At 37.2% G+C, this 16,709-nt stretch overlaps 1 protein-coding gene across 1 annotated transcript; it reads right to left on the bottom strand.

Moving 5' to 3' along the window:
* Positions 1 to 1,348: 1,348 nt before the first annotated feature.
* Positions 1,349 to 2,311, bottom strand: LOC138434507 (olfactory receptor 13C7-like). The gene has a single exon (XM_069579342.1). It carries the CDS (start codon positions 2,309 to 2,311, stop codon positions 1,349 to 1,351), a length of 963 nt encoding a protein of 320 aa, XP_069435443.1.
* Positions 2,312 to 16,709: the final 14,398 nt, after the last annotated feature.

Raw genomic sequence — 16,709 nt, 5'->3', positions numbered from 1 at the left:
TACAACTCTTACTAGATGCTATAGTATACCATAGTAGTTTTAAAACTTTTCCCAGCAACTTTCATTTTTCCCAAATGAAATATTAAGAAACACAGAACATAAGAAACAAAGGCACAGCCAGCTAGAGGGTTAGCGGGTATCAGAGATCTGACTTCTTAGAATGTCCTATTCTACCCTCACTCCTTCAGTGCAATAAAGATCCAACATACTATGAACGCATTTCATTTGAATGCAAACAAAGGAACCAGTTTAGAAAATAGTGGAGAAGGTAAATATTTAATATTAAATATTCTTCATATTTTTTTCAAGTCAGTCTATATTCCACAAGATTGTGCACCCCTTGGTGATGTTTTGGTTTTCATTTCCATGTTGTTTATATTTATATTTATGTATATATATATATATATTTATGTGTGTATATATATATATTGCAATATATATATATTGCTAACAGGTAGCATAATGCCTGAAACAAAATAGATACTCAGTAAACACTGGTTGATTGAATAATTGAATTAAGGAAGAGATGACTCCTTGAATGAATGGAAAGCTCATATTTTACAGGAAATTCATGTAACAGTAAAAACACCTAATCTGTGACACTTTAAATCCATTATTACCAAGTTCCCAAGTTCTTCAGAAACTAAGTAATTTTTATGTCACTTAACAGTAATTATAATTTTCACTCAAAGTCACCACTACTCATCTGCTGAAACAAAATAGACCAAATTTCCTCATCAGTTGGCATGTATGCACAAAGCCTCACATTCCTTCAGACAACTCTGTACAGAAGTATGCTTGCCAGATTGCAGGCAAGAGAATATCAGCTCTAGGAAAAATAGCATCATTTTTCTACTCTTTCCTATGATATACACACAGCCAGGTATCTAACATCCAAAAGTGGTCATCCCTCTCTAAGGTCAAACACTACCCCATTATGAATCATTTAGTGCTGAATTTATTTAGCACGCTGACCCTTAAAAGGCACTTTGTACTTTACCTTCCTAGGAAAGTTTTGAAACTAGAAAATTGATGCACATAGAAGATAAGAGGTTAAACTAGTTAAATGCTACTTCTTTTTACATAAGATTATAGAACTCATCATTCTAGAGTTAAACTAACTGTGGTTTGGGTGAGAATCTTTTCTACCCATAGATTTCTTTCCCTTTTCTCTTTAAGAGAGTCATGAAGAACGTGGGCCTTAGATTTCTCTCACATTTAGACCCTAGGAACAGAAAAATGAGACTTTGAAGAATCAATGGTGCTACCAATCCTTACATTTATTTTGGAACTTACAGGTGAGAACTAGTCCTGCATTCAGAGTAAATGAATTTTTTTAAAGCAACATTCACTTTTCTCCTGAGAAGCATTTCTGACAGAGTATATTCTTCACAGCTGCCTTCACGTCTTTGTTCCTCAAACTGTAGATGAGAGGATTGAGCATAGGCGTCACGACTCCATAGAAGAGAGAGATGATTATGTCTGTGACTTGGACTTTGTCTATACCAGAGGAATCTTTAGCCTTGGGCTTTGCATACATGAAGAGGATGGTTCCATAGAATATAATCACCACTGTTAAGTGGGCAGAGCAGGTAGAGAAGGCTTTGTGCCTTCCTTCTGAAGAAGGAATCCTCAGGATGGTAGAGAGAATGAAAACATAGGAAATGAAAATAAAAAGTACTGGGACCACAAGAAAAATCATATTAGCAACAACCATGCTGATAACATTTACGGAGATATCAGCACAGGCCAATTTTAAGACAGCCAAGATTTCACAAGTAAAATGATTAATAACATTATCCCCACAAAAAGGAAGCCGCATTGCAAGAGAGGTCTGCAACATAGAATTGACACCCCCTGCAATCCAGGACCCTGCAGCCATAGGCACATACAAATTCTTGCTCATAATGATGGGGTATCTCAGAGGGTTGCAGATGGCCACATAGCGGTCAAATGCCATCATGCTTAGAAGGACACATTCCGTGGCTCCCATAGCAAAGGAGAGAAACATTTGTACTCCACATCCAGAGAAGGAAATGGTCTTCTTTGAAGTTAAGAAGCTGCTGAGAAATAAGGGGATAGAAGAACTGGTGTAGCAAATATCCAAGAATGATAAGTTACTGAGGAAAAAGTACATGGGGGTATGCAGGTGAGAGTCACAGACACTTACAATGATGATGACACCATTTCCCAGCAGGATCACCATGTACATAAATAACACCAGCACAAAATAAATGGCTTCAAGCTCTGGGTAGCCAGAAAGCCCCAGCAGGACAAATTCTGTAACAGAAGACTGATTGGTCTTTCCCATATTAATGGTCTTTCCATTAACTAATGATCTTTCCCATTTTCTTTCAACAAAAGAAATTCTGCAGCAGTTGGAATACATGTGGATCTGTTATCACAGTGTTTGTAAGAGTTGTTTGCAGCCTTAAGTGGTTTCCCTTATGGGTAATGTGGACCTATAATTGGATACACAGATAGCATAAGACTATGCTAAAATCCTCTAAGCTAAAATCAGTTAGACTTTCAGAACTCATGAAGAAGGCTTAAATTCAAAGAAAAGAAAATGTGCCCTTTTTAGAAGAGAGTCAGAACAAATATAGCTGGGTTAGAATTATGTCTCACATTATGAGTTTGAAATTATTTTGAATGCAATGTCACCATAACATTTTGATCAAACACTCCAGAATACAACTAATGTTATCCATAACAAAAATAATTGTTTTACAGCTACTAAAATCAAATGGTATGTGTAATCCTGCATCAACAGTAATATAACATCAGTTGCAAATAGATTGCGACTAGAAAAACAAACTGAAAAGATACATCTTTAGCAAAAGGATGTTTGGTCATTTCTAATTTGAGGAGAAATGTATACCTATAATATCCTAAAATATTAATTAAGGCATTAGTAATACTTATAAATGGCACCCCACTTCAGTACTCTTGCCTGGAAAATCCCATGGACAGAGGAGCCTGGTAGGCTGCAGTCCATGGGGTCACAAAAAGTGGGACATGACTGAGCAACTTCACTTTGACTTTTCACTTTGATGCATTGCAGAAGGAAATGGCAACCCACTCCAGCGTTCTTGCCTGGAGAATCCAGGGACGGGGGAGCCTGGTGGGCTGCCATCTATGGGGTTGCACAAAGTCGGACACAACTGAACCGACTTAGCAGCAGTAGCAGCAGCAATACTTATAAAAGAAAATATTTGATATACAATTATTCTTCTTAGTCTCTTTTGGTACAAATTGGGACATCTAGGTAACTTTATTTTCCTGCCAGATAAAGAATAACAAGTTGATCTCAGAAAACTTTAGTGCACCTGTCATAATCTCCACTCAAAACAAAAAAATATATATATGAACTGAAAGATTTAAGGGACAGGGAATTTACTCTTTTACCTCCATGCTTGAGAAAATATAGATTAGCTTCTCCCTCCACAGAAATCTAGCAGCTTAACTTCTACTCTAAGAGCTGCTCTGCTGATGATCCTCTCACTACATATTCAGAAAACCTATAATAAAGAGAGGTGAGTCATTCTAAAATATTCTTAAGCATTAGCAATATGTTATAATTACTTGTATTAGTATTTTTATATTAAAACAGAAACAGAAGTCGACTTACTTTTTTATGAGATTGCTAGTCTCATAAATTCGAACCCAGTAAATTCAGTAAAATTTAGTAAAACAACTAAACGAAGAAGTATTTGTTTATCACTTTTTTCATTAATATAAAGTAGCTGCCATTTCTACACTGTGGGGAAAAAAGGCAACTAACCACTAGCAAAACAGAACTGGTTTTCAGTAAAAATGAAAGCTAGAGCTTTTTATAGTCATTTATTTCACTAGTAAAGGATCAGCCAATGGAGTACCAAAACAACTTAAGATCTTTGCTGCTTTGAGGATGTTTTTAATCCCAAAAGCAATTTAAAGTTCACAGTATGGTTTGAGTAGAATGTAGAAAATTTCTAGTACTTTGGGGATGAAGTCCCTTAGAAGCAATTAAACCAAAGTTGCTAATATAATTTAACTAAGCTAACTCACAAAACAAATCTTCTGATTCTACACCCTTTGGGAAGGACAAATTTAGAATTGCTAGCCAGGTAAAATCATCAACATAAAAATTAGAATTGACTATATCTGATGGAAAGACATGGTAGTAATCTATGACACTTAGGTCAAAATTGAACTTACTCTCTGGATACAAAGAAGATGGTAAGATACTGGAATGAAATAAGGAATGATATATAGTGATGAGTGTTCTTATATCTAAAACTGCAGCATTTTTAGAAACTGAAGTTCCAACAGGACATGCTACCTGTTGTGTGTGGAGAAGGTACGAATATTACAAAAATTAAATAGGAAGTACTGGGAAAGAGTTGTAAAGATTCATTTCAGAAAAAGAAAGAAAAACGGAAATCATCAGTTCAGCTCAGCCACCCAGTAGTGTCCACAGTTTGCGACCCCATGGACTGTAGCACGCCAGGCCTCCCTGTCCATCACCACCTCCCAGAGTTTACTCAAACTCACATCCATTGAGTCAGTCATGCCATCCAACCATCTCATCCTCTGTCGTCCTCTTATCCTCCCACCTTCAATCTTTCCCAGCATCAGGGTCTTTTCAAATGGGTCAGTTCTTCACATCAGGTGGCCAAAGTATTGGAGTTACAGATTCAGCATCAATCCTTCCAATGAATATTCAGGACTGATTCCTTTAGGTTGGACTGGTTGAATCTCCTTGCAGTCCAAGGGACACTAAAGAGTCTTCTCCAATACCACAGTGCAAAAACATCAATTTTTCGGCACTCAGCTTTCTTTATGGTCCAACTCTCACATCTATACATGACTACTGGAAAAACCATAGCTTTGACTAGACAGACCTTTGTCAGCAAGATAATATCTCTGCTTTTTAATAAGCTGTCTATCTTGGTCATAACTTTTCTTCCAAGGAGCAAGTGTCTTTTAATTTCATGGCTGCAGTCACCATCTGCAGTGATTTTGGAGCCCCCAAAAATAAAGTCTGACACTGTTTCCATTGTTTCCCCATCTATTTGCCATGAAGTGATGGGCTCAGATGCCATGATCTTAGTTTTCTGAATGTTGAGTTTTAAGCCAACTTTTTCACTCTCCTCTTTCACTTTCATCAAGAGGCTCTTTAGTTCCTCTTCACTTTCTGCCATAAGAGTAGTGTCATCTGCATATCTGAGATTATTGATATTTCTCCCAGCAATCTTGATTCCAGCTTGGGCTTCATCCAACCTGGCATTTCTCATGATGTACTCTGCATATAAGTTAAATAAGCAGGGTGATAATATACAGCCTTGACGTACTCCTTTTCTGATTTGGAAACAGTCTGTTTTTCCATGCCCAGTTCTAACTGCTGCTTCCTGACCTGCATATAGGTTCCTCAAGCGGCAGGTGAGGTGGTCTGGTATTCCCATCTCTTTCAGAATTTTCCACAGTTTGTTGTGATCTACACAGTCAAAGACTTTGGCATAGTCAATAAAGCAGAAATAGATGTTTTTCTGGAACTCTCTTGCTTTTTCAATGATATAGCAGATGTTGGCAATTTGATCTCTGGTTCCTCTCCATTTGCTAAATCCAGCTTGAATATCTGGAAGTTCATGGTTCACACACTGTTGAAGCCTGGCTTGGAGAATTTTGAGCATTACTTTACTAGCATGTGAGATGAGTACAACTGTGCAATAGTTTGAGCATTTTTTGGCATTACCTTTCCTTTGGATTTTTATGAAAACTGACCTTTTCCAATATTGTGGCCACTGCTGAGTTTTCCAAATTTGCTGGTATATTGAGTGAAGCACTTTCACAGCATCATCTTTTAGGATCATAAGTTTTAAATAATTGATTTTTACATATTTTGAACTGATTTTAAAGGTTAAGAAAATTTACAGAATTAATTCAAAGGCCCTTACATCTCTCAACTAAACTCTAATGTTAATATTTTACATAACCACAGTATAATTTCCAAGAGTGAGAAATTCAGGTTCCTTTGTTGTTGTTGTTTAGCTGCTAAGTCATGTCCGACTCATTTGCGACCCTGTAGACTGTAGCCCACCAGGCTCCTCTGTCCATGGGATTTCCCAGGCAAGATTACCGCCATGAGTTGTCATTACCTCTTGCAGGGGACCTTTCTGACCCAGGAAACAAAGCCATAGCTCCTGCATTAGCAGGCAGATTCTTTATCACTGAGCCACCAGGGAAGCCCTGGATCCAGACTGCCAGTTATTAAATCCTGATTCTAGCTATATGATCTTGAGAAAGCTACTTTAACTTCCCTTTATCTGTTTGTTCTGTAAAATAGTAACAATGATAGTTTATCATATTATTATATATAACACTTACAGGCTTGCAGTGAAATAATAAATGACTTAATAAAGTGCTTATCACAGTATCTGGCACAGAGTTAGTTCTCAGTAAATATTAGCCAGCTATCATTGATCCAGCCATATTAATACTTATCAGCATTAATAAGATTTTTGTGCCACACTGTGATAAGGATATTTTATATATTATCAGAAGTTCTTTGTCATAAAATAAAAATACTACAGAAGATTTAGAGACAAATTCCTGGGTATTCCTTAACGTATAGTAGGGCTACATCCAGATAAACTCATCCTACCAAATACAGCTTAGCCTCAGTACAGTTCAGTTCAGTCGCTCTGTTGTGTGTGTCTGGCTCTTTGTGACCCCATGGACCACAGCATGCCAGGGCTCCCTATCCATCACCAACTCCCGGAGTTCACTCAAACTCACGTTCATTGAGTCAGTGGTGCCATCCAACCATCTCATCCTCTGTCGTCCCCTTCTCCTCTTGCCTTCAATTTTTCCCAGCATCAGGGTCTTTTCAAATGAGTCATCTCTTCGCATCAGGTGGCCAAAGCATTGGAGTTTCAGCTTCAACATCAGTCCTTCCAATGAACATTCAGAACTGATTTCCTTTAGGATGGACTGGCTGGATCTCCTTGCAGTCCAAGGGACTCTAAAGAGTCTTCTCCAACACCACAGTGCAAAAGCATCAATTCTGCAGTGCTCAGCTTTCTTTATAGTCCAACTCTCACATGCATATATGACTACTGGAAAAAACCATAGCCTTGACTAGACAGACCTTGTTGGCAAAGCAATGTCTCTGCTTTTTAATAAGCTGTATAGGTTGGTCACAACGTTTCTTCCAAGGAGCAAGCGTCTTTTAATTTCATGCCGCAGTCACCATCTGCAGTGATTTTGGAGCCCCAAAAAATAAAGTCAGCCAGTGTTTCAACTGTTTCTCCATCTATTTGCCATGAAGTGATGGGACCAGATGCCATGATCTTAGTGTTCTGAATGTTGAGATTTAGGCCAACTTTTTCACTCTCCTCTTTAACTTTCATCAAGAGGCTCTTTTGTTCTTCTTCACTTTCTGCCATAAGGGTGGTGTCATCTGCATATCTGAGGTTATTGATACTTCTCTCAGCAATCTTGACTCCACCTTATGCTTCATCCAGCACAGTGTTTCTCATGGTGTACCCTTCATATAAGTTAAATAAGCAGAGTGATAATATACAGCCTTGATGTACTCCTTTTCCAATTTGGAAACAGTCTGTTTTTCCATGTCCAGTTGTAACTGTTGCTTTCTGACCGGTATACATATTTCTCAAGAGGCAGCTGAGGTGGTCTGGAATTCCCATCTCTTTAAGAATTTTCCACAGTTTATTTTGATCCAGACAGTCAAAGGCTTTGGCAAAGTCAATAAAGCAGAAATAGGTGTTTCTTACTCTTGCTTTTTGAAATCTCTTGCTTTTCAGTGATCTAGTGGATATTGGCAATTTGATCTCTGGTTCCTCTCCATTTGCTAAATCCAGTTTGAATATCTGGAAGTTCATGGTTCACATACTGTTGAAGTCTGGCTTGGAGAATTTTGAGTATTACTTTACTAGCATGTGAGATGAGTACAATTGTGTGGTAGTTTGAGCATTCTTTGGCATTGCCTTCTTAGGGATTGAAATGAAAACTGACCTTTTCCAGTCCTGTGGCCACTGCTGAGTTTTCCAAATTTGCTGGCATAATGAGAGCAGCACTTTCATAGCATCATCTTTTAGTATTTGAAATAGCTCAATTGGAATTCCATCACCTCCACTAGCTTTGTTCATGTGATGCTTCCTAAGGCCCACTTGACTTCACATTCCAGGATGTCTGGCTCTAGGTGAGTGATCACACCATCGATATTATCTGGGTCATGAAGATCTTTTTTATACAGTTCTGTGTATTCTTGCCACCTCTTCTTAATATCTTTTGCTTCTGTTAGGTCCCTACCATTTCTGTCCTTTATTGAGCTTATCTTTGCATGAAATGTTCCCTTGGTATCTCTAATTTTCTTGAAGAGATCTCTAGTCTTTCCCATTCTGTTGTTTTCCTCTATTTCTTTGCACTGATCACTGAGGAAGGCTTTCTTATCTCTCCTTGCTATTCTTTGGAACTCTGCATTCAAATGGGTATATCTTTCCTTTCCTCCTTTGCTTTTGGCTTATCTTCTTTTCACAGCTATTTGCAAGGGCTCCTTAGACAGCCATTTTGCTATTTTATATTTCTTTTTCTTGGGGATGGTCTTTTCCCTGTCTCCTGTACAATGTCACGAACCTCCGTCCATAGTTCATCAGGCACTCTCTCTATCTGATCTAGCCCCTGAAAATGACAAAATGTGGTCTGCTGGAGAAGGGAATGGCAAACCACCTCCTATTCCTGCCTTGAGAACCCCATGAACAGTATGAAAAGGCAAAAAGATAGGACACTGAAAGATGAACTCCCCAGCTCGGTAGGTGGCCAATATGCTACTGGAGGATCAGTGGAGAAATAACTCCAGGAAGAATGAAGAGATGGAGCCAAAGTCAAAACAACACCCAGTTGTGGATGTGACTGGTGATGGAAGGAAGGTCCAATGCTGTAAAGAGCAATGTTGCATAGGAACCTGGAAGGTTAGGTCCATGAATCAAGACAAGTTGGAAGTGGTCAAACATGAGATGGCCAAGAGTGAACATCGACATTTTAGGAATCAGCAAACTAAAATGGACTGGAATGGGAGAATTTAACTCAGATGACCATTATACTATTACTGTGGACAAGAATCCCTTAGAAGAAACGGAGTATCTATCATAGTTGACAAGAGTTCAAAATGCATTACTTGGATGCAGTCTCAAAAATGACAGAATGATCTCTGTTTCCAAGCAAACCATTCAATATCATAGTAATCCAAGTCTACGCCCTGACCAGTAATGCTGAAGAGGCTGCAGTTGAACGGTTCTATGAAGACCTACAAGATCTCCTAGAATTAACACCCAAAAAGATGTCCTTTTCATTATAGGGGACTGGAATGCAGAAGTAGGAAGTCAAGAAACACCTGGAGTAACCGGCAAATTTGGCCTTGGAGTACAGAATGAAGCAGGGCAAAGGCTAAGAGAGTTTTGCCAAGAGAACACACTGGTCATAGCACACACATTGTCCAACAACACAAGACATCACCATATGGACATCACCATATGGTCAACCCCAAAATTATTCTTTGCAGCCAAATATGGAGAAGCTCTATACCGTCAGCAAAAACCAGACCAGGAGCTGACTGTGGCTCAGATCATGAATTCCTTATTGCCAAAGTCAGACTTAAATTGAAGAAAGTAGGGGAAACCACTAGACCATTCAGGTATGACCTAAATCAAATCCCTAATGATTATATGTTTAACCTAGCCTACCTTAAACAAGGTCAGAACACTTACATTAGTCTTTAGTTGGGCAAAATCATCTAACACAAAACTTATTTTATAATATAAAGTGTTTAATATTCTCATGTAACTTATTGAATACTGTACTTAAAGTGAAAAGCAGAAGAGTTGTCTGGGTTCAGAATGGTTGTATCAGTTGCTAACCCTCATGATTGCTTGGCTGACTGTGAGCTGTGGTGGCTGCTACCCAGTATCTCAGGAGAGTGTCATGTATCACTAGGCCAGGGAAAGATAAAAATTCAAAATTTGAAGTACACTTTCCTCAAAAAGTGTAGTAGGACTTTGTTACCACCATCAAGTCAAACAAACAAGTCAAAACATCAGAAGTTGGATACCATTTACGTACATATGAACAGGGAAAAAAATTATCACTCAGTACTGAGTAAAATTATATTAATTTACCTGTAAAAAATATATGCACCTAGGAGTTTCATGACCCCCCCCAAAAAAAACAGAGGAATTGCAGAATTTAGAGGAATGCAAATGTTATGAAGATAACCTATACACTAAGGAAGGTGAAACTCCAGGTTCTAAAAAATTGTACTTAATGCAGATGCAGGCTGTTTGGGCTATGGGAAGGTCCTCACAACCAAGCACAAATATTTCCAGATTAACTCACAACTGGTCCTTGAAAGACTCAATAGATGCCCATCTGAGAAGAGATAATATTGTGTCTGCCCATTATGAATTCAAATTTCAGTACCATCACCTTAAACACAATATATAAAATTTCCACTTTAAGCCAACAAGATCTAATAATTATAATCAAAAATTAAATAAACATAATATTAAGATATAATTACAAAAGTATAACTCCAGATACAGTATTTTAACCACATATTATAGGAGGCATCTAAGATATTTAACTCTCACAACAAATTGGCAGTTTTCCTCCCACATTTTACCACGACCCAAGTGAGTCTCAGAAATTGAAGTAACTTATCCAAAGTCCCACATAAGCTAAATTATATGGTGTTAATTATATATGATGTACTATCTTTTATTGAATAAAAATATGTAACACTGCATAACTTTACGGTACACAGCTTGTTGCTGTGATACATTTATATATTGTTAACATGAGATATGTTCCTTCTATAACCAGTCTGTTAAAGGTTTTTAATCATGAAAGTATGTTGTATATTGTCAAATGCTTTTTCTGCATCTATTGAGATGGTCATGACATTTTTATCTTTCTTTTTATTGACATGATGGATTACACAGATTGGTGTATATGCTGAGCCCAGAGATAAATCCCACTTTATCATGACATATAACTCTTTTAATATGTTCTTGAATTCAGTTTTCTAATACTTGGAAAAGAACTCTTGCCTATATATTCATCAGGAATATTGGTCTATAGTTTTCTTGTGGTATTCTTATTTGGTTTTTGTATCAAAATAATGCTGACCTCTTAGAATAAGTTTGGAAATGTTCCCTCCTCCTCAATAGTTTGGAACAATTTGAGAAGAATTGGTATTCTTCTTTAAAAGTTTAATTGAATTCTCCAGTGATGATATCTGGTCCTAGAGTTTTCTGTGTTTAGAGTTGTTTTGATTACAGTTTCAATGTCCTTACACATTACTGATCTGCTCAGATTCTCTATTTCTTCTTGATTCAGTGTTGGTAGGTTTCTTCTAGAAATATATCCATTTCTTCTGAGTTATGTGTTGTCATATAATTGTTCAAGTAGTCTCTTACAATTCTATTTGTGCAGTAATTCTTTTAAGTATGATTGATCCTTTCCATTGTTATTCTGGTCTCCATTTTATTTATTTCCTCTCTGAATCTTATTCCCTTCTTTCTATTCATTTTGGTCTTATTTGTTCTTTTTCTAGTTTACTGAGATGCAAAGTAGGATGTTTATTTGAAATCTGATTTCTTGCTGTGGTACATATACACAGCCATTAAATATGGCTCATTAAATATTACTCAGCCATTAAAAAGAATACATTTGAATCTGTTCTGATGAGCTGGATGAAACTGGAGCCTATTATATAGAGTGAAGTAAGCCAGAAAAAAAAACACCAATACAGTATACTAATGCATATATATGGAATTTAGAAAGGTGGTAATGATAACCCCACATGTGAGACAGCAAAAGAGACACAGATGTATAGAACAGTCCTTTGGACTCTGTGAGAGAGGGAGAGGGTGGGATGATTTGGGAGAATGGCATTGAAACATGTATATTATCATATGTGAAAAGGATCGCCAATCTAGGTTTGATGCATGACAGGGTGCTCGGGGCTGGTGCATTGGGATGACCCAGAGGGATGGTATGGGGAGGGAAGAGGGAGGTGGGTTCAGGATGGGGAACACATGTACACCCGTGGTGGACCCATGTCAATGTATGGCAAAACCACTACAATATTGTAAAGTAATTAGCCTCCAATTAAAATAAATAAATTTATATTTTAAAAAAAGAAATCTGATTTCTTAATATGCGCATTTATTGCTATAAATTCATCTCTTAGAACTGCTTTTGCTGCATTCCAAAAGAATTGATTTGCTTTGGTTCCATTTTCATTTAAGAAAGCTTTTTCTAATTTCCCTTTTGAATTCTTCTTTGACCCAATGGAAGTGCACTGCTGAGTTTCCACATATCTGTAGATCTTCTCACTTTCCTCTTTTTTGATTTCTAATTTCATACCACTGCAGTCAGAGAAAATAGTTATATGATTTCAATCTTCTTAAATTTGCTAGTATTTGTTTTGTGGCGTATCGTGTATTCTGTTCTAGAGAAGGTTCCACATGCACTGGAGAAGCATGTGTAATCTGTTTGCTGTCAGATGGAATGTTCCGTGTATGTGTGTGTGTATATGTATATATGCATATATATGTGTCTGTGTATATATATAGTTATATATATATATAGTATATAATATAGTATAGTATATTATGTATATATATATAGTTGATTTGTTCTAAAGTGTGATTGAATTACAACTTTTCCTTGTTGATTTTCTGCCTGGACAATATATCTACTGCTGATACTGGGTTATTGAAGTACCCTACATGCTGGGAGGGATTGGGGGCAGGAGGAGAAGGGGACAACCGAGGATGAGATGGCTGGATGGCATCATGGACTCAATGGACATGAGTCTGAGTGAACTCCAGAAGTTGGTGATGGACAGGGAGGCCTGGCGTGCTGCGATTCATGGGGTCGCAAAGAGTCAGACACGACTGAGTGACTGAACTGAACTGAACTGAACAATCATTGTATTGTTATCTACTTCTCCTTTAAGATCCATTACTAGTTGCTTAATATATTTCACTGCTTCAGTGTTAGGAGCGTATGTATTTATTAATACAAATGTTAAGCTTCTTGATGTACTGACCAATTTATCATGAAAAGAGATGTTATTTATCTCATTACCCTTTTGGGCTTGAAATCTATTTTTTCTGATGTAAGCATGGCTATGGTTTCTGGTGAATTTCCACTGGAATATCATCTTTGTCTTTTTGCTTTGAGTATAAATGTATATTACAGCTGAAATGAGACTCCTGCAGGAAGCAAATAGATCTTGTTTTCTATCTAGCAAGTCACTTCTGTGCCTTTTCATTGGTGAGCTCAATCTGTTTATATTTTATATTATATTTGGGGTGATTATTGATATGTAAGGTTTTACCATTGCCATTTTATCTTTTGCCTTATAGTTATTTTGTCTCTCCATTTTTTCTTTTATCTTCTGTTTCTGTCTACATTTGTAAGTTGGTGGTTTTCAATAATGATTTTCTTTGTCTCTACCCCCTTCACTTTTTATTTTAATGATTCACTTTTAATTTAATGATTCTGCTCTATATTTTTGTGTTCAGTTACCATAAGTGATCCAGTACGCAAACCATAAAGTTTACAGCATGTTGGTTGCTTCATGGTGCTCAGTCACTCAGTCGTGTCTGACTCTCTGTGACCCCACAGACTGTAGCCTGCCAGGTTCCTCTATCCATGGGATTATCCTAGCAAGAATATTGGAGTGGGTTGCCATTTCCTCCTCCAGGGGATCTTCCCAGTCAAGGGATTAAACCTGCATCTCCTGTGGTTCCTGCATTGGCAGGCAGATTCTTTACCACCAAGTCACTTGGGAACATCTCATAAATGAAGTAGTCCTTTTTCTGCTGATAGCAATTTATCTTCATTTGTCTATAAATATTCCACTTTAAACCACTTTGTTTTATATTTCTGATGTCATAAATTATCTATTTTTATGCTGTGATTTCATTACCAAGTTATAGCAGATTTGGTTATTTATGATGCTCCTTTCCTTTAACTTTTATGATTTTTTTAAGAGTATGATATACTATCTTAAAAGGGGTTACAGTATAATAATTCTCAGCAGCACCTTAATCAGTTTTTTGTACTTCCATCTTTACATTTCAGTTTAAAGAGTTCCTTTCAACATTTCTTATAAGGCAAACCTAGTGGTGGTGAATTCCCTCAACTTTTATTTGTCTGGGAAAGCCTTTATTTCTCCTTCTCATCTGTAGGATAACTTTGACAGATACAGTATTCATAATCAGCAGCTATTATCTTTTAACACTTTAAATATGTCATTCCACTCTCTTCTGACCTGCTGAGAAATCTACTATTTTAATGGAGGTTCCTCTGTAAGTTACTGTTTTTTCCCTGGTTGCATTTTAAAATTATGCTTTTACTGTTGACTTGACAGTTTTAATATATTGTGTCTTGGAGAAGATCTTATTGCCTTGAGATAATAAGGTGGTCTATTAGTTTTGTGGACTCATATATCCAGTTCCCTCCCCAAATAGATGAAGTCCTCAGCGATTATTTCTTTAAGCACACCCTCTGCTCCCGTCTCTTTCTCTTCTCTTCCTGTGGTATCTGTTACTTTTTTAACTTTTTATTTTGTATTGAAGTATACTGATTAACAGTGTTGTTATATTATAGTTTCAGGTGGGCAGTAAATGGATTCAGCCATACATTTACATATATCCATTCTCCCTCAAACTCCCCTCCCATCCAGGCTGCCACGTAACCTTGAGCAGAGGTTCTCTGTGCTTTACAGTATGTCCTTGTTGGTTATCCATTTTAAATAAAGCAGTGTGTACATATTCATCCCAGACTCTCTAACTGTCCCTTTCCCCCATCTCTCCCCACAGCAGCCAAAAGTTTGTTCTCTAAGTCTGTGAGTCTGTTTATGTTTTTTAAGTAAGTTCATTTGTATCATTTCTTTTTAGATTCCACATATAAGGGATGTCATCTGATATTTCTCCTTCTCTGTCTGACTTATTTTGCTCAGTATGACAATCTTTAGGTCCATCCATGTTGCTGCAAATGGTGTTATTTCTTTCCTTTTAATGGTTGAGTAATTTTCAACTGTATATAAGTACCACATCTTTTTCCATTACTCTGTTGGCGGACATTTAGGTTGATTCCATGTCTTGGGTATTGTAAACAGTGCTGCAGTGGACACTGGGGTGCCAGTATCCTTTTGGACCATGTTTTTCTCCTGATATATGCCTAGGAGTAGGACTGAAGTGTGATACCCATTATTTTTATATTGGCTTTTAGATAGTTCTCATAGAAATTCATTTGTTTAAAATCTTAATTCCGTCTCTTCTTCTACCTGAATAATTTTTCTGTATCTAACATATCTAGCCTCAAGCTCGCTAATTCTCTTTCATATAATCTGCTCTATTTTCAGCATATCCTAATACATCCTTCATACCATTTATCAACTTTTTCAGGTCCCGAATTTCTGCTTAGTTCTTCTTATAAAATTTATAGCTCTTTAATAAGGCAGTTCTTCTGTTCATAATTTTATTCCTGAGATCACTGTATTAACTTTCTGAATCTTCCTGTAGCTCACTGAATTTCTTCATAACAGCTATTTTAAATTATTAGTTAGATCACAATATTCCATACCCTTGTGTCTAGTTGTTGGAAAACAATTTCTTTTGGGGAAGCCATATTACTATGATTTTTCATATTTGATGATAAGTGTCTCTTTTACTGTATTTGAAGGACCAAATATCTTTCTTATTTAGGCAAGGCTTTATTTACTTTCATTCTAATAATTTAACAGATTGGGAGTTAGGAGCCTTCCCTTTATCTTCCGAAGATGGCACTATAGCACATATTTGTTTTCTATTACCAGAGCTGACTCTCTGCCAAGATTGGGAGCATGTACATTTTTTTAAATTTATATTAAATTTGACATATTTTTATAATATTTTATCTTTAATTGGAAGATAATTACTTTACAATACTGCACATTTTTTTAAAAAAGGTGGCAGTAGAGAAAAAGAATGTATGTACTTAGCATTTAGGGCTTTGGGGGTTCCCATGGCCCAATAGGAGGATCCTCAAATGGGGTGGTCCCAGAGGTCCACAGGTAGTCTTCCTCACTCCTGTGGAAGACTTAAGGGATGCTGTCCTTCAGTACTCTTCGTCTACCTACTTCCTTTTTTCCTGTTCCCCTAGTCACTGTGTTCTCTCTTCAGAGACAGCAACTAGTCCCTCTAGCTGCAGAATATGTGGCTGGGCAGACCTCCCACTCACCACCTCCACCCACCACTTTCTCTGCCAGAAGGACTGGCACCCTGCCCAACTGGCAGCTGCATTCCCTGCTGTGACTGCCTCTGCAGCTACCAGCTCCACAGTCACAGTTCTTGCTCTACTACTTCCTCTGTGGTCTAATCCACCCACTCTTAGTTGCACAGACAAATGGATCTCTCAGGCATCCTGGTGTGATGTACAGAGACCATTTTTTCAGTTATGGATGTTTGATTCATTGCAAATCAAAGGAGAGTGCAAAGAGTAATGATTCACACTGCCATAATGCTGACATTGCTTTACCAACTATGTATTATTCTTAAAACAAAACAAGTGTCCTTTATTTTTAAAAAAAAAGGTTTCATTTCAAAATATTCATTAATAATGAGATTCCTCTATATCTAGATTTTAGAACT

Source organism: Ovis canadensis, chromosome 2, assembly GCF_042477335.2.
Source record: "Ovis canadensis isolate MfBH-ARS-UI-01 breed Bighorn chromosome 2, ARS-UI_OviCan_v2, whole genome shotgun sequence".
In the NCBI taxonomy this organism is placed as follows: domain Eukaryota; kingdom Metazoa; phylum Chordata; class Mammalia; order Artiodactyla; family Bovidae; genus Ovis; species Ovis canadensis.
This window is presented reverse-complemented; position numbering and strand designations above follow the sequence as displayed.

What these genes read in the sequence shown, in the direction of transcription:
- LOC138434507 (XM_069579342.1), bottom strand. Translation starts at nt 2,311, where the DNA reads ATGGGAAAGACCAATCAGTCTTCTGTTACAGAATTTGTCCTGCTGGGG.